Source organism: Bacillus rossius, chromosome 10 (genome assembly GCF_032445375.1).
Source record: "Bacillus rossius redtenbacheri isolate Brsri chromosome 10, Brsri_v3, whole genome shotgun sequence".
NCBI lineage: Eukaryota > Metazoa > Arthropoda > Insecta > Phasmatodea > Bacillidae > Bacillus > Bacillus rossius.
The window spans coordinates 52,638,275-52,663,576 of record NC_086337.1 but is presented as its reverse complement, the minus strand read 5'-3'; the positions used below and the strand labels follow the sequence as shown (position 1 = coordinate 52,663,576).

The 25,302-nt window shown below is 44.2% G+C and overlaps 1 protein-coding gene across 2 annotated transcripts in view; it reads left to right on the top strand.

The window, feature by feature from the left end:
* Window positions 1-25,302, top strand: part of LOC134536134 (synaptic vesicular amine transporter) — a 145,261-nt gene that overhangs the window by 55,036 nt on the left and 64,923 nt on the right. For both annotated transcript variants that reach the window (XR_010075766.1, XM_063375726.1), the window contains exon 2: window positions 24,664-24,806. Coding sequence is in view for 1 of the 2 variants with exons in the window: in XM_063375726.1 (XP_063231796.1) it covers window positions 24,671-24,806 (136 nt within the window). In the remaining variant the exon portion in view is untranslated. The remainder of the gene's footprint in view (window positions 1-24,663; window positions 24,807-25,302) is intronic.

Here is a 25,302-nt window from a genome sequence, read left to right as displayed (position 1 = left end):
AAGAGATTTGAGTCGTCATCACAACAATATATAGGGGCATGCAGAATTCGCGAAAAGATTTTGAGACAAGATGAACATTAAAAAAATATAGCATCGTCTGTGTTTCGTGATTGGGCGAGTTTCTCCCAGGTATATATCGATTGTTGCAACACCAATCACAGTGATTCAGTGCAGAAGTAAACGCGTCCTGAATGGCTCTGTCAAACAAGGCAACGACTTCTCTCGCAGACGGCCGCCAATCACAAGGAAGAAACCACAGGTGCGGGTATATCTTGTTGCAGTCTAATAATTGTTCAGATCTTTTCGCGAAAAATACCTGCCCCTAACAATATATAGCGGATATATGAAGGTGAAGGTGCACTGCAACTTCCCTGGGTTCTTTCAAGATCTGTACCTGAATATTATTCTGGAAACTCAAGCCTTTAACTATTAAATGCTTTTTTTTTCGTAAACAGACACCGTTCTATACACCTTAAGCCATTTTCAAATCGTGTGTGTTTTATTTTTATTTTGAAGCTCTGCACGCCGTATGTGTAGAGACCGGAAAAATTCGCGGATTCATTCCACGACAGCCTGAAATTTAAATAGTTATACCTCAGTGCTGCCTCTGCTATTGGCTCACAACTCACCTGGATGACTCTGGGCCAGTGAGAAACACTCAACCGAAGCTGTGTCGAATCACAGGCCGCTACGTTGGGACACCTTCACAAGACAACAGCCAATGAGAGGGTGGCATTTGACCGAGTGTACGTAGTACTATAAAGTTCATCCTAGAGGTCATTGAACCCGCGAATTTTTCCGGTCCCTACTAATGGGCGTTCAAATTTTTTCCGAAAAAATTTCCAACCCCAAGTTATTGTTTTCTGCGCCTGACTACAACATTACTTACAATCTGACATCGCAACTGTCGAAATAAACCAGTGGCGAGCCCAGCTTCGAAATTTGGGTAGGGCTATGGTGGGAGGATTTTGGTGGCGGTAGTTGGTTGGGAGTAAGATATTTTTAATTATAATAGTCCTTAGAGGAGTCCTCCCGGTTTAACAGTGAACCAATAGGAGAAGAAGCACCAAATTTATAATTTTAGCATTTCAGGGAATTATTTTTTTGCGATTTTTCACAGGTCTCTGGTCATTGAACTCGGCAATAACTAGGGACTGGAAAAATTCGCGGGTTCAGTGACCTCCAGGATAGACTCCACGATCTGTGCATACTCGGGCAAACGTCACCTGTTCATTGGCTGGTGACTCGTGAGGCGTCTCAATTGGGGGACTCGTGATTCGATATTTCTTTGACTGAGGGTCTATAGTTGGCCCACAGTCCTCCAGGTTAACAGTGAACCAATAGCAGAAGTTGCATAAAGGTACAATTATTTGCATTTCAAGCATATCGCGAAATGAATCCGCGAATTTTTCCGGTCTCTAATAATAGTCCTTATATGAGTCCTCCAGGTTTAACAGTGAACCAATAGGAGAAGAAGCACCAGAATTTATAATTTTAGCATAGCAGGGAATTAATTTTGCGATTTTTTCACAGGTCTCTGGTCACTGAACTCGGCAATAACGGAGTCTCGTCTCTAGGTTTAACCCCGACGCGCGGGGGAACTCTGTCGATCGCCACCAGGCGCGATGGAGGGTGTGCTCGCAGGGGGGGGGGGAAGGAGGGGGGTGGAGGTCGTTGTTCCCGCCGCTCCTGAATGGTATCTGCCCGCGACAGCGGCGAGCCCTCGGCCTTTCAGCGGCGAGTGCTGATTGGCTGATTGGCGTTGTTCCGGCGCGCTCTCGCCGACCGTGGCGCCCCATGCGGCGAGGTCGCGAACCCCGGCCGCGACTGCGGTTCGCAGGCCGTCCACCTGGTTTACTTCTTCGCGCGGAGGGGCTTCGCGTCGTACACGCTTAAGGGTAGGAACCAGGAAAAATTCGCGGGTTCAATGACCTGCAGGATGAACTCCATAGTTCTATACGTACACTCGGTCAAATGCCACCCACTCATTGGCTGCTGTATTGTGAGACGTTCCAGCGTAGCAGCCTGTGATTCGATAAAGCTTTGGTCGGGCGTTTCTCATTGGCCCAGAGTCATCCTGGTGAGTTGTGAGCCAATAGCAGAGGCAGCACTGAGGTATAACTATTTGTATATTAGGCTATCGCGAAATGAATTCGCGAATTTTTCCGGTCTCTACTTAAGGGTGTGTGTTCCGGTCTAGGTCATCGTCTTATTTTTACTTTGTAGACTTTACAAGTGGCCGAACTTGAAACTATGCACTATATATGTACACATATATGTATATATATTGCATACTATTTCATAATTAGCTGACAAATTTTCATTCTTAACAATGTTTGTGCATTATGGATAAGGAGAACCCAATGGAATATATAACGGAAAATTTTTGTGTTTAAAGGCAATGCTGGTAGCTACTGCGTTGTGTGGTTCACAATTCCCTGAGACAATTTTATTTAATATTATTTAGCATTTTAAATTAATACAAATTCTGATGATTTTAAAAGGCCAGTAAAGTAAAAAAATAATTCAGAAAAAAAATTAATTCATATCACATAGCAACCAGTAATATTATTGTCTTTAAACCTAAAAAGTTCCATTTTTATATTCCATTTCATTATCCTTATCCATACTGCACAAAAACGTTAAAAATGCATCACTTCCAGCTAATTATGCGACGTGTATACACGTATATAGTTTTGTAAAAGTTCAGCCACTGAAAAAGTCAGAAATTTAACAGTGTGGAACGTAAACATAAAGAAATGATCTGGAATGTGACATACGCCCTTAAGAGTTCCACCTGTGTTAGTGCGACGTTCTATGGTGCTTCTAGCGCGGTATCGCCTCTAAGCGCAAGGCTTGTGGACTGGCGCGTAGGACAGTTAAACATCCGAGAAGCCACCATATCAGTAATGACATACTCGAGCAAATATCGCCCGTTCATTGGCCGCTGACTTGTGAGGCGTCTAAAACTGGGTGACTTGTGATTCGACACTTCCATGATTGAGGGTCTCTAAGAGCCCTCCAGATTAACATAGAAAACAACAGCAGAAGCAGCACAAAGTTATGTATATTCAATTTTTTAGCATACCACGAAATGAATCCACAAATTTTTTTTCCGGTCTCTTACTGATCGGTAGAGACATGCAAAATTCGCGGATTCATTTCGCGATAGGCTAGCATCAAAACAACTATACCTTCGTACCGCTTCTGCGATTGGCCCACATTTTATCCGGGGGAACTGTGAGCCAATGGGAAACAATAAACCAAGAAATTGCAGAATTACGGAAAGCCTAGTTGAGACGTCTCACGCGTCAGTAGCCAATGAACAGGTGTCATTTCCGCGAGTATTTAAAGGACTGTGGAGTCTATCCTAGAGGTCAATGAATCCGCGAATTTTGCAGGTCTCTACTGATCGGTAGAGACCTGTAAAATTCGCGGTTTCGATGGCCTTCAGGATAGACTGCACACACCCCTGTAAACTTATGGCAAATAACGCAAGTTCATTGGCTGCCGACTTGGAAGTCGTCTCAGCTGGTTTGTTTGTGATTCGATCCTTCTTTGGTTGAGGTTTTATAACTAGGGACCGGAAAAATTCGCGGATTCAATGACCTGCAGGATGAACTCCATAGTTCTACGTACACTCGGTCAAATGCCACCCACTCATTGGCTGATGTCTTGTAAGACGTCCCAACGTAGCAGCCTGTGATTCGATAAAGCTTTGGTCGGGCGTTTCTCATTGGCCCAGAGTCATCCAGGTGAGTTTTGAGCCAATGGCAGAGGCAGCACTGAGGTATATCTATTTGTATTTTAGCCTATCGCGAAATGAATTCGCGAATTTTTCCGGTCTCTATTTATAACTGGTTGAGATTCGTCCAGATGAACAGTAAGCCAAATAGCAAAATTATCTAAGAGGTATATGTGTTTGAATTCTAGCCTATCACCGAATGAATCCGCGAATTTTGCAGGTCTCTTACTGATCGGTCCGGATATATGACCCCGCGATGTCGAACCAAATTCTGAAACCATATCGACCCATCGACGTGTGGACGTGTCGAGGATCCTCTCGAGGCGCCGCAAGCAGAACTACAAACACCGAGGGAGGGGCAGTAGTGAGTAAGGGGGGGAAGGGGGAAGTAAGTCGGGACGCGCCGTGCGAGGCACGCCATCCGCGCGAGAGTGTTTTGTTCGGCGAGCCTCCCCCGAGTCCAGTGGCGTGCCCAGGAATCTTTACAGGGAAGGACTAACGGCAGTGGCAGTTTCCTTACGTATTAGCGTTCACTAAAAGATATTGGAAACATTTTAAATCAACTCTAAAATAAATTATTTTACGAAAATAATCTTTTAAAGCTCAGTTACCAACGATATCACTTCCAGAACTCAAGGCAGAGCTTCGTACCAAATAAAAATGGTACAAAACTTTATCTTGCAGTTAGGATAGGCTAGGTTAAGTTAGCTTAGGTTATATTACGCTAGGTTCAGTTGTTATTTCGGCGTTGTGGTACACAGCAGTTTTCTAGCTGTCGGCGTCGTGGTCAATTTTGACATTCGGCGTTGTGGTATTTCGGCGTTGTGGTGACGACACCCTGGGAATGGAACGGACGCCTCGACCATAGGCATCACGGGCTTCGACCACGCAATGCGTGTAGCCTGAATACAGGCGCTTAGCAAACATCTCCGGAAAACATTTAAGCAATCACCGTACTCCAAACGAAAAACGATGGTTACTACTCCCCCCCCCCCCCCTTTTTTTTTGGCACGAAAAGGGCGTGTTTTTTGTTGATTTAATTAAACATGGGTCAACAATTAAAGGACAAAAATAAAAAAAATTACAATTGTCAACTGGTTTAATTTCAAGTCGGCGAACTTATATGCAGAGGAGCGCAGCGTTGCGAAAAAAATTGTTCTGAATGGCGATTATGTGAAAATGTGAAGTAGATATGTAGTAAACTAAAATTGTCAATAAAAACATTTTTCTCACGAAATTAAATTTTTTTTTAATGACCAAGCGGTTCTCATTTTACGAATAGCTCTCGTAGTACTAGTGAACCAGTATTATTTTTTGACGTGACAACGTCTAATAAATCGATGAACGCCGGCTGCACGCACGAAAAAGTGTCCCATTACGCACATTGTTCCGTTACGCTGTGTCCCGTTACGCTCATTGTACGCTTGCGCCGCATCTATCTCTCTTCCACTCGACTGTTTATAAAGTAAAGTGAAAAGTTACTGTGGTTTTCATTGCTTATTACAACAACAATTTCAGCAATAAAGGTTAATTATTCTTGCATTTAAAAAATCTGATTACTAGTAAAATTTCAAGTACTTACTTATTCTTTTATTATTAAAATAAAAATGATTCGATTTTATTAATAAATGTATGCAATCATTTCATCAATTTTTTGTTATGACGTTGTCACGTTAAACTATCGTCCGTAAACCGACTTTACAGACAACCAATATTTTTTTTATTATTTAAATTTGAAACGACCAGAACTTAGCGACGTCTGCAGCTGTATCAAGATATGGCGTCGCTTCCCGGGTTCTGAGGTCTGAGGAGGGAGTACCTCGGCACTGCGGCCACTCCCCCCTCCCCTCCCCCCTCTAACAACCAGCCAACAACACACACACACACCAGTTCACCCGACAGATCGAAGCTACTATTTATAGACACACTTCCGCCCGTCCACGGCTTCCTGAAAACCGATTTTAATTGCAGCAATTCAGGGCAACAACTGGCCACGACTCAGGGCGGGCGCCCTGGGCAGCGCCACGAACAAAAACAAGTACTAATAATAATAATAATAATAATAATAATAAGCAGCTTTTATTCGCCCGCGAGCGAGAAACACAAACCGCGCGTTTGCTGGAAAACTGTGTTTCACACGACACGAAACAAAAAAAAAAAAAAGGAATAAAGCCAGTGGGCAGGAAATTTTTTTTTTTTTTTACTCCGAAAACTGTCAGCATTCCAGGTAACAAGAACTGCGGGGCAGCTCTGTGGGGAAGAAGCGTACATGTCGCGCGTTCGATGACAGATTATTGTATAGGCTATACATATAATGTATATTTAAACCAGAGAGAGATTTTCGTTAATGTCAACAAAACATTATTTTTTTTTGCAAACGACCGGTCAAATATCTAGAGTTAAAGAAAACAATTTTTTTTTTTACACAAGACAGATTATGTTCGTTCGGTTAAACAGTTCCTGGAATTTGAATGTGAAAGGAATCATTCACAAAATTTCGTTGGGCTGTCTTCGCATCTAATGTTTGATTTTAGCTTGTTTCCGTGTGTTTGTGTATTAATTTTTCTTTGTCCGTTCTTTGGGTTTTCTCTACGGCATACTGTTCCAACTAGCAATGGCTTATGTCCAAAATAGTGAGTTTTTTTTCTGGTTACTCCACTTCATCCCTTCCACCCATGCATACGGCAATTGCTCCAATCTCAACTCTGAAATGAGTTTTTTTGTGATAGAAATGTAAACCATATCGTGAAGTAGCCAGTGGCATTGCAGTTAAACCTAAAAAAAATTCAGTTCTGCAATAAATTAAATTCTCCTTATTTGTACAACCCAAAAATGTTAAAAATGTAACTTTGGCAGCTAATAATGCAAAAAGTATGCAATGCATATATATTTTTTTCATTTCGTGAAAGTTAAACAATTGAAAAAGTCTAAAAGTTGATCAGTGATTAATAGAGACCTGAAAAATTCACGGATTCATTTCGCGTTAAGCTAAAATTTCAAATAACTGTACCTTTGTGCTGCTTCTGCCACTGGTTCGCTGTTAATCTGGGAAAAAAATCAGGGCCAATTAGAGACACTCAATCAAAGAGGTATCAAATCACAAGTTGCCCTGTTTGATCGCCGCGGTTAGCACTGAATGGCTATGATTTTTGTGCCAAATGAGGACATCGAACTGAAAGAAAACTCAACCAATCACGAAACACAGACGATGCTCAACATTTCAACACACAGATGTTCTAGAAATAGTTTCGCGAAAAAAAAATTGTTAATATCCAAATTTCGGATTAACACAAACCATGTAAAATACGATATTAAATACATAAAAATGATTAAATAGTAACCTACAACACATTTAATATTTTTCAATAGAAAAATATTATAAAATTAAAAAATACGTGTTCCTACTAATGAATCATCTACCAATTTAACATCCAAGTTAAGAATTAACATAAACCATCTAAAATACAATATAAAATATAAAAATATTTTATAAAATAGTAACCTAAAATATATAATAATTATTTGAATATAGTTAAAAAAAATTATGAAGTATGATACTGTCATTCTCTCACACAGTCACACACACACAATCATTCAGTATTCTCTCGGGCACGTGTCTGTGAATTCAGAGAGCCAACGTTTTTAGTAAGATAATGTTTTTTTTTTCCCTATCAGAGTCAGTAGCTCTGACTCGTCGTGCGAGCGCGAGCCAGAATAGCGAGCGAGTGGTCGGCCAGGGGTCGTTACCACAACGCCGAAAACCATAACGCCGAATGCCAAATTGACCGCAACGCCGACAGCTAGAAAACTGCTGTCTACCACAACGCCGAAATACAGTAACGCCGAAAAATGTTGCTGCGGGGAGGGGGGGCGCACAGGAGCAAAATGAAAAAAAAAAAACTGAATGAATTTGTGTGCTAACCTTATCTAACCTAACTTTTGTGGCAGTCCTGCAATGACAATTTTTCGGCGTTAATGTATTTCTGCGTTGTGGTAATTCGGCGTTGTGGTACACAGCGGTTTTCTAGCTGTCGGCGTTGTAGTCAATTTGGCATTCGGCGTAACGGTTTTCGGCGGTATTTTACGTTCGGCGTTGTGGTATTTCGGCGTTGTGGTGCGTCCCCGTCGGCCATAGTCGCCTCCTCGGTGTCGCGGTCTCCGAGAAGGACGGCGGGACGCCGTGGTTGCCATGGCGACTGATGGCTCACGCGCTGCCCCTTCCTCCCCCCCTCCTCCCCTCCACCCCTCTCCTGGAGAGACCTTGCAGCCGCGCGGAGACCGCGGTCTTATTAGCAGCGGGAGGCAAGCTCGAACAGCCCCGTGTGTACCCAACAAGTGCTCTATATCGACACGATAGATAGTGCCACTGTAGCTAGCCTAGGTCTTTTATAAATCCATAGAGAGTGTTGGATAACAATTGAAATGTTTGTAACGGAATTAAAATGTATTAATCTAATAAGAGTTAAAAAATACATAAATTATTTTATATTATTGTTTTTAAATGTTTTTTTTTAAGATAATGAGTAGATACCTGCAAAATTCGCGATTTCAATGACCTAGACTCCATAATATTCTATGCACTCGGGCAAATTACTCCTTCTCATTGGCTACTGACGTATAGGTCCTGTTAACTGGGAAGTTCCGTGATTCGATACTTCTATCGATGAAGGTATTTCATTGGCTCAGAGTCCTTCAGGTAAACTGTGGCCCAATCACTGAAGGTGCAAACGTATTTGGATTCCAGCCTATCGCAAAATGAATCCGCGAATTTTGCAGGTGTCTTATAATGAGTTTCCACCCCATTCTTAGCTAAAATAACCGAATAAAAAATTAGCAGGGACACACGGCCGTTGGTTTAACGTGACACGTCTGCGTCGGCGAGTCGCTCTCGGTGTGATGTATTGAAGTGAAGACTAGACAGGCACAAGAGCGGTAGAGGAGCTTCACTGAGCCGCTGCAGGCAGTCTCTCTCGGCGCCGGACACTGGGGCAGCTGTGCGTGGCTCATAGACTCCTCTTCCACCTGGCTCTTGCACGGGTTGAGGCTAGCATGTTGTGTTCCGATACCTTTTACAGGCATACTTTACATTTTTCGTCCAAAATACACTTATTTTCGGCCTAGATCGATCGATCTGAACAAACTCCACACACAAACACTAGAGTCACCGCGCCGTCACGTCTGAGTCGTGAGCTGCGCTGAGCAGAAATGAGCGAGAGCAACGGTTCTGACCAATCCGCGCGGTTCTCCTTCACCGCCAAAACCCGTTCGCCACCGACTAAAAACTCAAGGTGTTATCAGCGAGCAGACAGTGTGCTTTAAATAATGACATCGCACTTACGTCTGTAAGACCAATAGTTAGGGAATTCTGTTCTGGTCCCCCCTCGTATGTTTCGGTTTGATTTTAAAGACGTTTCACGTATATAAAAAACGTTTGCGGTGTAATGTATTATTAGATACCGGAAAAATACGCGGATTCATTTCGCGATAAATTAGAATCCAAGTGCTTGTAACTTATTGCCGCTTCAGTAATTGGAACACAGTTTGCCTGAAGGACAATGAGCCAATGAACGACCCTCAGCGCAATAGGTATCGAATCACAAGCATCCCAGTTTAGCAGGTGTCACGAGTCAGTAGCCAATGAGCTGGCGTAATTTTCCCGCGCACATAGAGGATCGTGGAGTCCATCCTGGAGGTCATCGAAACCACGAATTTTTCCGGTCCCTAATTGTGGTTGTAAGTTACGACAGTTGTAAGTGGTGCCCGTGCGAGGCTCGGACGCGCCCTGGCGGTGCAACAGAGCCCGGAGTCTCGCGTCAAGTCGTGGCCCGGCGTTGGGGAGGGGGGGGGGGGAAGTGCCCCATTGTCGCGACCCGCGCGGGCGTGTCAGGCTTCACCGTGTCAGGGTCGCGACCCACGCCCAGACGATACCGCTCTCCCCCCTCCCCCCCCCCCCCCACCCGAACAACACAACCCGGGGAACAGCTCCGTCTGCGAGTCCAAGGCCGCTTCCTCCGTCCGCGGACAACTCCACACAACCCACCGGTGCCGAGCTCACTCACTCAGCGCACACGATACTCACTACTTGAAAAAAAAAATATATGGTTGTCTGTAAAGTCGGTTTACGAACGATAGTTTAACGTGACAACGTCATAACAAAACATTGATGAAATTATTGCATACTTTTATGAATAAAACTGAATCATTTTTTAAGTTTAATTATCAATATTTTGTATGGATACAAAGAAGGAGTGAAATGAAATCTACAATTTAATTAATAAATTTACTTTTATTTGCACTCATTAATTCAAATGTTTATTATTTTAACTATAACTTTTATACATGTTTGCTATTTAACTTCTTCCAATCTGTGTTATTCTGTTAAGGATAGGACGATGATAGGAAAAGTAGGAAACGAATGGGAGTGTGTCTCGAAAAAGTCAAATCGATGGTTGTTCCAATCGAGCGAAAGAGAGATAGATGCGGCGCAAGCGTACAATGAACGTAACGGGACACAGCGTAAAGGGACAACGTGCGTTACAGGACACTTTTTCGTGCGTGCAGCCGGCGTTCGTCGATTAATTAGACGTTGTCGCGTCAACAAAAATAGACGAAACAGAAATACGCATGCAGTCAAATACAGGAACCATAACACACACCGCCCGCATCGATAAGCCACGCGCTATTTTCCATTAAAAGTAATGTACCCGCCCGCGTGATTTCGTGTTGACCTAGCGTGTGTGGAAAAAAAAGTGAGGGGTAGAAGGGGAGGGGGGGAAGTTGGAGCATAACGGCTGTTTCCATTTGCCGCCGGTTCACACGCACGAGTGTGCTGGTGCGCCCCACATTTGAAACGTTCGATCCCGCTCTGGACTCTGTGGAACTCGACTGCGAATATATGTCGAACCTGCTTCATAACTGAGGACTGGCGTTGGTGGTATGAAGCGAATAAAAGGTTAGTAGTAAGGAAAAAAAAAATATTTTTAGATGTGTAAGACTTACTGTCTATAGTTCTTCCCTAGGCTTTGAAGTCTGAGCTGAACGACTCATTCACTGCAAATAATAAACTCTTTTGACGTGACGTCTAATCAATCGATGAACGCCGGCTGCACGCACGAAAAAGTGTCACGTTACGCTGTGTCCCGTTACGCTCATTGTACGCTTGCGCCGCATCTATCTCTCTTCCACTCCATTGCAACAACCACCGATTTGACTTTTTAGAAGCACATTAAACTTGAAACACTCCCATTCGTTTCCTACTTTTCCTATCATCGTCCTATCTTTAACAGAATAACACAGATTGGAAGAAGTTAAATAGCAAACATGTATAAAAGTTACACTTAAATTAATCTCTTCGTTAAAGTAATAAACATATTGGAATTAATGAGTGCAAATAAAAGTAAATTTATTAATTAAATTGTAGATTTCATGTCACTCCTTATTTGTATCCATACAAAATAGTGATAATTCAATAAAAATGATTCAATTTTATTCATAAAAGTATGTAATCATTTCATCAATGTTTTGTTATGAAGTTGTCACGTTAAACTATCGTCCGTAAATCGACTTTACAGACAACCAATTTTTTTTAAAAGTTATTCTTCTCTGGGCGCGTTATGGAAAAATGATGAGAGTGAAGTTATACGATGCGCGCGCACCATGCAACGAGATTTTCACAGGAAGATAGCGGACACACGTGTATGAACATAAACCCATACATAGTCGCTTTCATACAGATTAGTGGACATACCGAAATTATTGATGTGCTAAATGAAACTTTATAATAGTTAAACTACCATTAACTATATTCGTTTGGTAAACTGAAATAGACATAGTGGAGTGATTTCAAGTTTCAAAAAACCTAAGGATACTGGAATTATAACAATATAATAAATATTCTCCTTACAATTTTCTGTCATGTATCGTAGCGCAGTGGAAAAAATTTTAACTTTAATAATTATTAAAATAAACATTTTGCATTCTTATGTTTATATTATTAATTAAAATTAAGTCAGTTATTTTATTAAATTAAATAATTAATTTTATACAAATATTTATTTTAATATTGAATACCGAGTATTTATCAAATAATATTTGTTACAATAAATTTCAAAACAGTTCAGTGTCTTAAACCAAAAACAATGTATAACTTCTAACGCGCGTACATAAGCGCACACACTTTTTTTTTCAACTTACCCTTTAGTAAATCATGATAATATGAGATTAAATATGCAGATCAGGAATAATTAAATGAATATTTTTACTAACTACTCTAAATGTCTTACACACTAAAAAATAAAGTTTCTCTAGTGAAATCGCATTTCGCATCGGCGAAAATGCTGTGGATAATTTGTTTTCGCGTTTGCGTAAAAATTTTCCTAAAATTAATCTTGACCGCATTCGTGCCCAAGACGGAAGCTTCGGGCCTGTGACGTTACTCAAGTAACCTTAGCTTCCGTTGCAAACAAACAAAAATTTTTTTTTTTCCTCGATGAGGAATTTTCCCTTTATAACGACCTCTTCCTCTCTGATTCTCTGACGCCTTCCCCCCCCTTCTCCACCCCTCCTCGCCCCCTCGGTTCACTCGACCAACTGCCGCCAATAGCAAGTGCAAACAAACGCCTCCTTTTTTTTTTTTCTCCCTTCCCCCTTCTTGTTCGGGGAATTAAGTCTGCGAACCAGGACTTAGCGCGGAGCCGCCCGTCAGAGGAACTGCAGAGCGACCGCCAGGATTGTGGGCGGGGTTGTCGGAGGAGAGAAGAAGAGGTCAGGAAGAATGCGCGATCACTATAGTGTGTCTCGCGCGGGCGTAATCCCGGAGGGGGTGACTGGAGGGATCTCCCCCCCCCCCCTCCCTTCTTGGAATTCAGAAACCCCTCACCGAGGGAGCCCGCTAGCGCTTGCAAATACTGATAAATAATAATCTGATAAATAAAAATCTGATAAATACCCTCATTTTTCCCAGCCCCTACTTAGTCGCACCTGTGTTTTCGTACCATGTGCGTCTCTGCCTGAGAACGGGAGCAGATAGCAGTTCCCGTAACGTCGCTTGTTTCTGTTTTGGAAAACTATTTATTGTATTTGTTTCGTCTTTCCGTTTTGTCGTGTTTTTGTCTCGCTTCAACTGTTGTGCTGAATTTTTTTGGGTTCAATATTTTTGTGTTGTCACCATTTGTGTTTTTTTTTCGTTCTGTTAGTCCATTTTTCTTTGTTTTTCTTTGTTTGTTGACCATATTCCTGTTATGGAATATTATGTGGTGTTTATATCCTGTTGACAACAGCAATTGTTTGCTTAATTTGTGTTTTTGTCTTTTGTGTTTTTTGTAGTTTTCTTTTACAGACATACATGTGCTTAGCAATGGCGTATGTCCAAAAGCTTACATCAAGTCATGCACTCCCATTGCACAAATATTTCAAAGATAATTGCAAAATTTGTGACTGTGAAACGGAGTTGTTAAACGTAAACTTTTAAAATTATATTTTATAGAAACCTTTCTGTTCATAACAAAATTTTCTGCGTATTATACAATCATAAACATAGGCCAAAATTATGGGAAGTGTACGACATACAAGCACCCTATCCAGAGATGAATTTTTGTTGTTTAACCCCCTCGCCCCTCCCTTTTGAATTTCCGGGGGGTTCCCTACCGATTCCTACGGATTTTCTCTCCTGGTGTCGCTTTTGTTACTGTCGTTGTCTACTGTTGTCCTGGCGACGATGTTTTTTTTTAATAACTTCATGTGATTGTCAGTGGTCGAAATCAGAACATCATGCGATGCTTCGCAAGTGACATTCGGGACATGGGAACTACTTTCGAAAACTATCACATTTGAGACAAGTCACATAGCACAGACTTCATCATCGTCACTGCAAACAAAGAAAAAACCTGTAGAAAAAGACTGTAGCGAGAATTTTATGAAGGAGAGTGTACAGTGTATACATTACATCATTTTTTGAATACGTTTTCTTAATAATTACATTTTAAAAGAAAACTAATGATCACACTAAAATCAGGGAACTTGAACGTTTACACATAGAATTTTAAATAGTGATTTTGATTGAGAAAGGAAAAGTGAACATTTTTAATTTTGGTTTTTTATTTAATTGTTAATAATTATTTGTTATCAAGCCAAGCATTTTATGAATTATTTAAAACAAGTTCATAAATACATACATATTATTGTTTTTTAAATACACGAAACACGCACGTTAAGCATGTTATGAATGACATATGTGCAGACCGGCTTTAAATATAAACTACTTACTTGGAAACACTTCCTATCGCCTCTGTGCATGAGGCATGTGGGACTATAATGGGAAAAAAATTAAACATTATTTAGCCCTCTAAGGTTTACAACAATCATTCCAAAACAAAACTCTCTATAACCTTATGTTTACAGACGGGAAAAACTCGCGTATTCATTTCGCGATGGGGTAAAAATTCAAATAATTACTGTATATACCTTCGTGCTGCTTCTCTGTGAATCTCGAAGACTCTTATCCAGTTGGATACCCTCGTTCAAAGAAGTATCGAATCGCGAGTCTCCCAGTTGAGACGCTTCACAAGTCATCAGTAGAGACCTGCAAATTTCGCGGATTCATTCGGTGATAGGCTAGAATTCAAAAACTTATACCTCTTAGATAATTTTGCTATTGGCTTTCTGTTCATCTGGACGAATCTCAACCAGTTGTAAACCATCAACCAAAGAAGGATCGAATCACAGACAAGCCAGCTGAGACGACTTACAAGTCGGCAGGCAGCCAATGAACTTGCGTTATTTGCCCGAGTGTACAGGGGTATGTGCAGTCTATCCTGAAGGCCATCGAAACCGCGAATTTTGCTGGTCTCTAGTCACCAGCCAATGAACACGAGACGTTTTCCCGAGTATGCAGATCATCGCGGAGACCATCCTGGAAGTAATCGAACCCACTAATTTTTTTTTTCCCAGTCTGTACTTATGTTGCCGTAATCTTCTTATTCTAACGTCGCTTGTGTGTGTGTGTGTTGGAAGTAGAAGGGACAAGTCCGGAAGCCTCCGACCTACCCCTGGTTACGCCTCTGAACAGAAGGACCTAAAGTCTCGCAGAAGGGTGAGTCACTTTGCACAAAGGACCCCCGGGAAGGCTTGACCACTCTCGACGCAGTCCTGTCCAAGAGGACGCTGTCCTTCAGGAAGGACTCGGGTCAGTTAATTTCCAGAGGAAGCCTCCTTTATGGAAGTGGACGCTCGCTCTCTGGGCCGTTTCTTTCCGAGTGGTCAGAACACTCGTTTCTTTCTGAGTGGTCAGATCTCTCGTTTCTTTCTGAGTGGTCAGATCTCTCGTTTCTTTCTGAGTGGTCAGAACACTCGTTTCTTTCTGAGTGGTCAGAACACTCGTTTCTTTCTGAGTGGTCAGATCTCTCGTTTCTTTCTGAGTGGTCAGATCTCTCGTTTCTTTCTGAGTGGTCAGATCTCTCGTTTCTTTCTGAGTGGTCAGATCTCTCGTTTCTTTCTGAGTGGTCAGAACACTCGTTTCTTTCTGAGTGGTCAGAACACTCGTTTCTTTCTGAGTGGTCAGATCTCTCGTTTCTTTCTGAGTGGTCAGATCTCTCGTTTCTTTCTGAGTGGTCAGATCTCTCGTTTCTTTCTGAGTGGTCAGAACACTCGTTTCTTTCTGAGTGGTCAGATCTCTCGTTTCTTTCTGAGTGGTCAGATCTCTCGTTTCTTTCTGAGTGGTCAGATCTCTCGTTTCTTTCTGAGTGGTCAGATCTCTCGTTTCTTTCTGAGTGGTCAGATCTCTCGTTTCTTTCTGAGTGGTCAGATCTCTCGTTTCTTTCTGAGTGGTCAGAACACTCGTTTCTTTCTGAGTGGTCAGATCTCTCGTTTCTTTCTGAGTGGTCAGATCTCTCGTTTCTTTCTGAGTGGTCAGATCTCTCGTTTCTTTCTGAGTGGTCAGATCTCTCGTTTCTTTCTGAGTGGTCAGAACACTCGTTTCTTTCTGAGTGGTCAGAACACTCGTTTCTTTCTGAGTGGTCAGATCTCTCGTTTCTTTCTGAGTGGTCAGATCTCTCGTTTCTTTCTGAGTGGTCAGATCTCTCGTTTCTTTCTGAGTGGTCAGATCTCTCGTTTCTTTCTGAGTGGTCAGATCTCTCGTTTCTTTCTGAGTGGTCAGAACACTCGTTTCTTTCCGAGTGGTCAGATCTCTCGTTTCTTTCCGAGTGGTCAGATCTCTCGTTTCTTTCTGAGTGGTCAGATCTCTCGTTTCTTTCTGAGTGGTCAGATCTCTCGTTTCTTTCTGAGTGGTCAGAACACTCGTTTCTTTCTGAGTGGTCAGAACACTCGTTTCTTTCTGAGTGGTCAGAACACTCGTTTCTTTCTGAGTGGTCAGAACACTCGTTTCTTTCTGAGTGGTCAGAACACTCGTTTCTTTCTGAGTGGTCAGAACACTCGTTTCTTTCTGAGTGGTCAGAACACTCGTTTCTTTCTGAGTGGTCAGAACACTCGTTTCTTTCTGAGTGGTCAGAACACTCGTTTCTTTCTGAGTGGTCAGATCTCTCGTTTCTTTCTGAGTGGTCAGATCTCTCGTTTCTTTCTGAGTGGTCAGATCTCTCGTTTCTTTCTGAGTGGTCAGATCTCTCGTTTCTTTCTGAGTGGTCAGATCTCTCGTTTCTTTCTGAGTGGTCAGAACACTCGTTTCTTTCCGAGTGGTCAGATCTCTCGTTTCTTTCTGAGTGGTCAGATCTCTCGTTTCTTTCTGAGTGGTCAGATCTCTCGTTTCTTTCTGAGTGGTCAGATCTCTCGTTTCTTTCTGAGTGGTCAGAACACTCGTTTCTTTCTGAGTGGTCAGAACACTCGTTTCTTTCTGAGTGGTCAGAACACTCGTTTCTTTCTGAGTGGTCAGATCTCTCGTTTCTTTCCGAGTGGTCAGATCTCTCGTTTCTTTCCGAGTGGTCAGATCTCTCGTTTCTTTCTGAGTGGTCAGATCTCTCGTTTCTTTCTGAGTGGTCAGAACACTCGTTTCTTTCTGAGTGGTCAGAACACTCGTTTCTTTCTGAGTGGTCAGAACACTCGTTTCTTTCTGAGTGGTCAGAACACTCGTTTCTTTCTGAGTGGTCAGATCTCTCGTTTCTTTCTGAGTGGTCAGATCTCTCGTTTCTTTCTGAGTGGTCAGATCTCTCGTTTCTTTCTGAGTGGTCAGAACACTCGTTTCTTTCTGAGTGGTCAGAACACTCGTTTCTTTCTGAGTGGTCAGAACACTCGTTTCTTTCTGAGTGGTCAGAACACTCGCTTCTTTCTGAGTGGTCAGAACACTCGTTTATTTCTGAGTGGTCAGATCTCTCGTTTCTTTCTGAGTGGTCAGAACACTCGTTTCTTTCTGAGTGGTCAGCACACTCGTTTCTTTCATAGTGGTCAGAACACTCGTTTCTTTTCTGAGTGGTCAGATCTCTCGTTTATTCTCTGAGTGGTCAGATATCTCGTTTCTTTCTGAGTGGTCAGACACTCGTTTCTTTCTGAGTGGTCAGATCTCTCATTTCTTTCTGAGTGGTCAGAACACTCGTTTATTTCTGAGTGGTCAGAACACTCGTTTCTTTCTGAGTGGTCAGAACGCTAGTTTCTTTCGAAATGGTCAAATAACTCATTTATTTCAGAGTGGTCAGATCACTCGTTTCTTTTCTGAGTGGTCAGATCTCTCGTTTCTTTCTGAGTGGTCTGATGGCTCATCTCTAGAGCCACGTATTTTTTTCACGAAAAAAACAATTGTCGAGCATAGCTGAGAGTCAAAACACTGTAGCATTGTCTCTGCTTCGTTGTTGGCTGGGTCAATCACGAGGAAGAAACCTCTGGTGCGGGCATTCCTTATTGCAGTATAATGGGCGCTCGGAAATTTTTTTTCGCGAAATATTTCTAGCTCCTACTCATCTCGCACCAAGAGTAGCCACGTTCCAACCCCTCCCCTCCTCACCCTGGAATATTTGGCAAATTAAAAAACGTGGCGGACGTTGCCGCGAGCCTACGGTTTTTTCTCAGGGTTCCCCGTTTCCTCCGGCTGACGTGACCCCGCTCCTGTTTCTTTTAGTCGTTTTAACTCTTCAACAGTCTCCAACGACCTCGTTGTTGAAAGAGACTTTTAAGCCGCTAATTCATAGAGACCGAGGAAAAAAAAAATCGCTGAAATACAAATAAATATACCTTTGGGCTGCGTCTGCCATTGGTTCTTCACTGTTAATCCGTAGAACTCTTGGCCAGTTGAATATCATCAATCAAAGAAGTATCGAATCACTAGAATCCGGAAAAAACTCGCGGTTTCATTTCGCGATAGGCTAGAATCCAAGTGCGTGTAACTTATTGCCGCTTCATTCATGGAACACAGTTTGCCTGAAGGACTGTGAGCCGATGAATGACCCTCAACGTAAGAAGTATCGAATCACAAGCATCCCAGTTTAGCAAGTGTCACGAGTCAGTAAGCCAATGAGGCTGGTGTAATTTCCCCGCGTACATACACGATCGTGGAGTCTATCCTGGAGGTCACTTAACCCCGCGCGAATATTTTTCCGGGCCCCTACCAATCACAGATCTCCCACGCGTTTAGAATGGCCAATCAGTAGAGACATGCAAAATACGCGGATTCATTTCGCGATAGGCTAGCATCAAAACAAATGTACCTTCGTACCGCTTCTGCGATTGGCCCACATTTTATCCGGGGAACTGTGAGCCAATGGGAAACACTAAACCAAGAAAGTGCCGAATTACGGACAGCCTAGTTGAGACGTCTCACGCGTCAGCAGCCGATGAACAGGTGTCATTTCCGCGAGTATTTAGAGGACTGTGGAGTCCATCCTAGAGGTCAACGAATCCGCGAATTTTGCAGGTCTCTACCAATCAGAGACGCGAGGCCATTCTCCCAAAAGGGCCGTGCAGCCGATGAAGAAATAATAATCGCCACGATCCATCCGTCGTCTTTTTTTTTTTTTTTTTCCGACAGCGGCCATGCCGAGGAGTGAAAGTGCTCGTACATTGTTCGAGCGGGGAGCGCGACAACTCCTCGCGGCTGTGAATACAGGCAATCGACACGCGCGCGCTCTCGCAGTTGGCATCTGCGACTAGACTACAGCTGCTGATGTGGAGCCAGATGCCTGGAAGACGAGGAGAAGAGTGTGGGGTCTTGAGGGGGGGGGGATGGGGGGGAGGGGGGGCGAGGTCCCCGGAGAGCGAGCAGTATTCATTTCAATATCGCGGATAAGTGTGTTGGGGGACGGGGAAAAGGGAAGGGAGGGAGGGGAAGGCACAAGAGACGGGATTCAATCAGCGACGGTACTCCAGGGATAGGATCCCACGTCGCGCAGTGATGAGAAATTTTTACCGGAGAGCAACGCGGAACAAGACGACAGGAAAGAGAATTATTGGTGTGTAGGAGGGGGGGGGGGGGAGGGGGGATTTTGGGAAAGGTAAAAAAAAAAGGGGGGGGGCGGGGAGGTTACTCTACACCAATGGCGGCTCCAGGAATACCTCTCGTGCAGGGCTCTCACACACAGGAGGATGCAGTTAATAATGATGACATTGCCCTTGGGATATTCACAAAATATATGGTCTCAAATACTGAAATTTAGTATTTTCGTACAAATTATGATTAAAAAGAAAAGCACATTTACGAAATTAACATTAACGAAATGTATTCAAGTTAACATTAATATTCCCTACAAAGAAATAAGAAGTAATATTTGGGCTCGGAAGGGGCTATCGCCCCCCTGCGCCCTTCCTCTGGAGCCGCGCTTGGTTTTCAGAGGCCCATCCCGAGTACTTGTTCCTCCGTGGCAGACTCTCTAAAAGCATACTTCGTCGAATCATTTAGCAAAAAAAAAAAAAAAAAGCTATGATTAAGGCCCACGCAGATTTCGCTAAAAGACTTGGAGACTATAGCTGCAAGTCAAAAACACTTTAGCACCGTCTGCGTTTCGCGATTGGGTGAGTTTCTTTCACATATGTACATGTCGACTGTTTCGAAACCAATCACAGTGTGGTTAAGTGCGGAAGCAAACGCGTCCTGAGTGGCTCCGGTCAGGTAAGACGACGACTTCTGTCGCAGACGGCCGCCAATCACAAAAAATAAACCGCTGGTGCGGGTGTACCTTGTTGCAGTCTAATAGGCGTTCAGATTTATTCGCGAAAAATGTCTGCCCCTATCTATAGAGACGGGAAAAATTCGCGAATTCATTTCGCGATCGGCTATAACAAAAATAGTTATACCTCAGTGCTGCCTTTGCTATTGGCTCACAACTCACCTGGATGACTCTGGGCCAATGAGAAACACCCAACCAAAGCTTTATCGAATCACAGGCTGCTAAGTTGGGACGTCTCACAAGACAGCAGCCAATGAGTGGGTGGCATTTGACCGAGTGTACGTAGAACTATGGAGTTCATCCTACAGTTCATTGAACCCGCGAATTTTTCCGGTCCCTAACTATCTATGATTCTAAGGGTGTCATTCCAAGGCACTCGGGTAAGGCAGCGAATAAGCACTGCCTTGTTGGGACGCAACAGTAACCTAACCCGCGGGCCGTATTACAAATTGTGTCCTAAACCGTATTTCAGTAAAGGAACCAAATCGGCAACCGTTTTTAATAAACGGTGCCCTGCGCGAGGCTAGAAACTGGTTTTCAACGCATTCTGGCGGGCGTTCCGCACACCACCGACACAGTTGTTACGGCAAAAAAAAAATACTAGAGATAGCGGTACCATCGCATAGAAAAATAGAATGGCCTTTCTAATTTTTCAAGTACTTTTTTCAGTTGCGATTATTTCTTGTTATGACTAGAGACCTGTAAAATTCGCGGATTCATTTCGCGATAGGATAGAGTCCAAATACTTTTGACATTATTTTGCTTCAGTGATTGGGCCACAGTTTACCTGAAGGACTCTGGGCCAATGAAAAATCTTTAACAGAAGAATTAGCAAATCACGATCATTCCAGTCAACAGGTGTTACGAGTCGGTAACCAATCAGCAGATGTAATTTGCACGAATGCATAGAGGATCATGGAGTCTATCCTTTAGGGATTTGAAATCGCGAATTTTATATGTCTCTAGTTATGACTATTGAAGTGTACAAAATGTATTCCAGAATAGTTTCGCTCTCATAAAGTTTCATTTGCCACACCAACACACCTGTTACGTTCCCAGATGATCACAAACATGACTATATACGAGTTAATGGCGCATATATATATATACACACACACGCACATACGATTTAGCAGTCTTACCTGTCACTAAAAAACTACCCAAAATTTTTCAGGCCCTCAGTGAGAGGTCTTATCGACTAATCTTGAACTTTTGTCGACAGGCTGGTTGAAAAATATTTAAAGTCCATGTTGTACACTTAACTAGCACGTAGGCGCCTTGGATTTGAAGGGGCAAAAAAAATGTCTTGGTAGACGTTCCCACTACACTCCTGTGTCAAGGGGAATTCGACTAGGGTTCTCTTCGGGCTCATATACGCCATGACTCATAATTGGAAATACCGCTATCTCGCGAATTGGTTTAGTTGCAGTGGTTAATAAATATCTTATACACAATTGGATTATTGTTTTGTTCGACCATTACTTTTTATATCGGCCACCTCCCTCTTAACCAAGAGCCAAATGTTTCCCACAAAAATAATTCATCAAATAGAGAAGAAGCTCAATTGGTTCAAGTAAATTTTTTTAATCTGGTATAGAATTAATTCGCAAATTTTCTCAACTCTAAGAGACAGAATTGTATCTCAGGGAGGGGGAAGTCTGACTGGTAGCTATAATTCTCAAAAACAGTTTTCATGTTTGCACCGTAAACTTTCTATGTTTGAATGTGAACTGTGAGGGAAGCTCACGTTGCACTTCGAAAAGCGTTGGAAAGTCATTCGGGAGTGTTCTTTAAGCTTTTTTAAGGGGTTCCTTTTGTATATCATCGTATTATTGGAACCCAGAGCTCTTTCCTCAACTTTTCCGAAACTTCTTCTCCCTCGAGGAGTTGGAAGATAAAAGGAGGCACTGCCCCCCAACCCGGGGGGGGCGTGCACAGTCTTGGATCCTGTTTCGTTCGGGAGGTTCGCCCTCGGCGGTAAGCTTCTTTGGCGTCCTCGGGGCACACAATTAGGTCTCGGATGTTTTCAATTACGGGCCGGGGGGAGTCGTATTTACCGCGGACACCCGGCCGCGCTCCCAGACCCAATCTCCCGTCGTCGTCGTCGTCGAACCCACCCGTCGTCGGCGGAGCAAGTCTAAAGAGTCTTCAGGGCTCGGGGCACGTCCTCCGTCGCCCCGTCGCGCCGCGCCTGTTTACTCTGGGTCCTCGTGAGGAGGGGGGGGGGGGGAGCAGTGGGACGTGGCAGAGAGGAAGAGTGGGGGGTAAGTTAATTGGGTTTTAAGCCTCTTAACTCTGGCCGAGGGGTGGTGTGCCTTTCCCCCCCGCGCAAGGTCTGCAGTTGACGTGAGCGATAACAAAGATGTGGGCGAAAAAAGCTGATGGGGAGGTGGTTGACGGGGTGGGTATAGGACCTTCTTCCCTCGTACAAACAACACGGGGGGCTTCGCGGGAAAAGATAGAAAAAGAGAGAGAGAGAGAGAGAAAGGATCCGAGAAAACAAGGGCACAGTCCTTCAAAAAAAAGAGAGAGATCCGACCGTTTCCTCCTCGGTTCCCCGACTCGCGAGCGAGCGAGAGTATGGAGGACATTCAAAGAGGCGCCGAGAAGATTTGCTGCCAACCGCAGGAGAAGCGCAAATACCGATAGCCTCAATCTCGGCGTTTCGGTCCTCAGCGGGTCCATGGGCTATCTCACAAAGAACCGCAGGATACCGTGCACACTTTACCCCGCCCCCCTCCTGCTGGAGAACACCCTGTATGTCGATAAGGTCCATTAAGGAATGTTTGTTGATATACGAAAGTGGCCTCCCTACCTGGAGATACCAGATACCATGTATAGAGACCGGAAAAAATTCGCGAATTCATTTCGCGATAGGCTAAAACACAAATAGTTATACCTCAGTGCTGCCTCTGCTATTGGCTCACAACTCACCTGGATGACTCTGGACCAATGAGAAACGCCCGACTAAAGCTTTATACGAATCACAGGCTGCTACGTTGTGGGACGTCTCACAATACAGCAGCCAATGAGTGGGTGACATTTTACCGAGTGTACGTAGAACTATGGAGTTCATCCTGCAGGTCATTGAACCCGCGAATATTACCGGTACCCTAACTATGTTTAGGGGCAGGCATTTTTCGCGGGAAAAAATCTGACGCCTATTAGACTGTAACAAGGTATATCTACACCAGCGGTTTCTTCCTTGAGATTGGCGTGCCGTCTGCGAAAGAAGTCGTCGTCTTATTTGACCGAGCCACTCAGGACGCGTTTGCTTCCACACTGAATTACTGTGACTGGTGTGGTAACAATCGACACGTTACCTGAAAGAAACTCACCCAATCACGAAACACAGACGATGCTACAGTGTTTCAAGCCTCAGCTAGTCTCGAAAACTTTTCGCAAAATATGCATGCCCCTAACTATGTACTAATTATAATAATAGCTGCCGAGTTGGATTGCGGTTCTGCTTCAAAGTGTGCTCACGCACTTGGAAGAATATTGTGTTATTTTGCAGTACCTATAAAACTATATGACTATGAAAGATAACTGATACTTGGAAGAAAAAAAACCCTAGTGATATTGTGTGTAAAATATCCCCTAAAACATTCAACATTTTGGAATGAACCAATAAATAAACTAATGAATTTTTTTTTTTTTACTGTTCATCTTTAGTTGTACAACGCCCAAAATCAAAGTGAATTGCTTTTTCTTTTACAGAATATACCTAACAAATAATATTTATATGTTATAACAATATTAAATTCATGTTCATATCAGTTAGAATATTTAATAGACGGGTGGACGACGGGGGGAGGAGGAGAGAGGTTGGAGAACGGGTGGACGGACTAGGAGGAGAGAGGTTGGAAGATGCGTGGACGGACTAGGAGGAGAGAGGTTGGAGGATGCGTGGACGGACTAGGAGGAGAGAGGTTGGAGGACGCGTGGACGGACTAGGAGGAGAGAGGTTGGAGGATGCGTGGACGGACTAGGAGGAGAGAGGTTGGAGGACGCGTGGACGGACTAGGAGGAGAGAGGTTGGAGGATACGTGGACGAACTAGGAGGAGAGTGGTTGGAGGACGGGTGGACGGACTAGGAGGAGAGAGGTTGGACGACGGGAGGAGGAGAGAGGTCGGAGGACGGGAGGAGGAGAGAGGTTGGAGGATGCGTGGACGGACTAGGAGGAGAGAGGTTGGAGGATGCGTGGACGGACTAGGAGGAGAGAGGTTGGAGGACGCGTGGACGGACTAGGAGGAGAGAGGTTGGAGGATGCGTGGACGGACTAGGAGGAGAGAGGTTGGAGGATGCGTGGACGGACTAGGAGGAGAGAGGTTGGAGGACGCGTGGACGGACTAGGAGGAGAGAGGTTGGAGGATGCGTGGACGGACTAGGAGGAGAGAGGTTGGAGGACGCGTGGACGGACTAGGAGGAGAGAGGTTGGACGACGGGAGGAGGAGAGAGGTCGGAGGACGGGAGGAGGAGAGAGGTTGGAGGATGCGTGGACGGACTAGGAGGAGAGAGGTTGGAGGATGCGTGGACGGACTAGGAGGAGAGAGGTTGGAGGACGCGTGGACGGACTAGGAGGAGAGAGGTTGGAGGATGCGTGAACGGACTAGGAGGAGAGAGGTTGGAGGACGCGTGGACGGACTAGGAGGAGAGAGGTTGGAGGATGCGTGGACGAACTAGGAGGAGAGTGGTTGGAGGACGGGTGGACGGACTAGGAGGAGAGAGGTTGGACGACGGGAGGAGGAGAGAGGTCGGAGGACGGGAGGAGGAGAGAGGTCGGAGGACGCGTGGACGACGGGCCGCAACTGTTGCAGGTCCGGCATGACCGTGGTGAAGGAGTGCGCGATGGGCGCGCGGGTGTCCGGCTTCCTGCAGAGGTGCAGGGAGTCCCGCCGCCTGGTGCTCGTCATCGTGGCCATAGCGCTGCTGCTGGACAACATGCTGCTCACCACCGTCGGTGAGTTCTTGCCTGGCCTCGCCTGGCCTCGCCTGGCCTTGCGTGGCCTCGCGTGGCCGGAGTCCTCCAGGCCACGACACCCCCTCCCCTCCCGAGACCCGACTACATGCTGCTCACCACCGTCGGTGAGTTCTCGCCTGGCATCGCCTGGCCTTGCGTGACCGGAGGAGCACACTCGAGTACACTCCACTTGCCCTAAAGTCATTCGACCTAAAATGAATTTCGGCTGAATGCCTGTTAGGTCGAATGACTTTTAGGGCAAATGACGTTTAGGCCTAGTGACTTTTTGGTCAAGTGACGTTTAGGAGATATGACTTTTAGGCCAAGTGACGTTTAGGAGATATGACTTTTAGGGCAAATGCCTTTTAGGTCAAATGACTTTTAGGGCAACTGACTTTGAGGGCAAGTGACTTTTAGGTAAGTGAAGTTTAGGAGATATGACTTTTAGGGCAAATTACTTTTAGGCGAAATGACTTTTAGGGCAAGTGACGTTTAG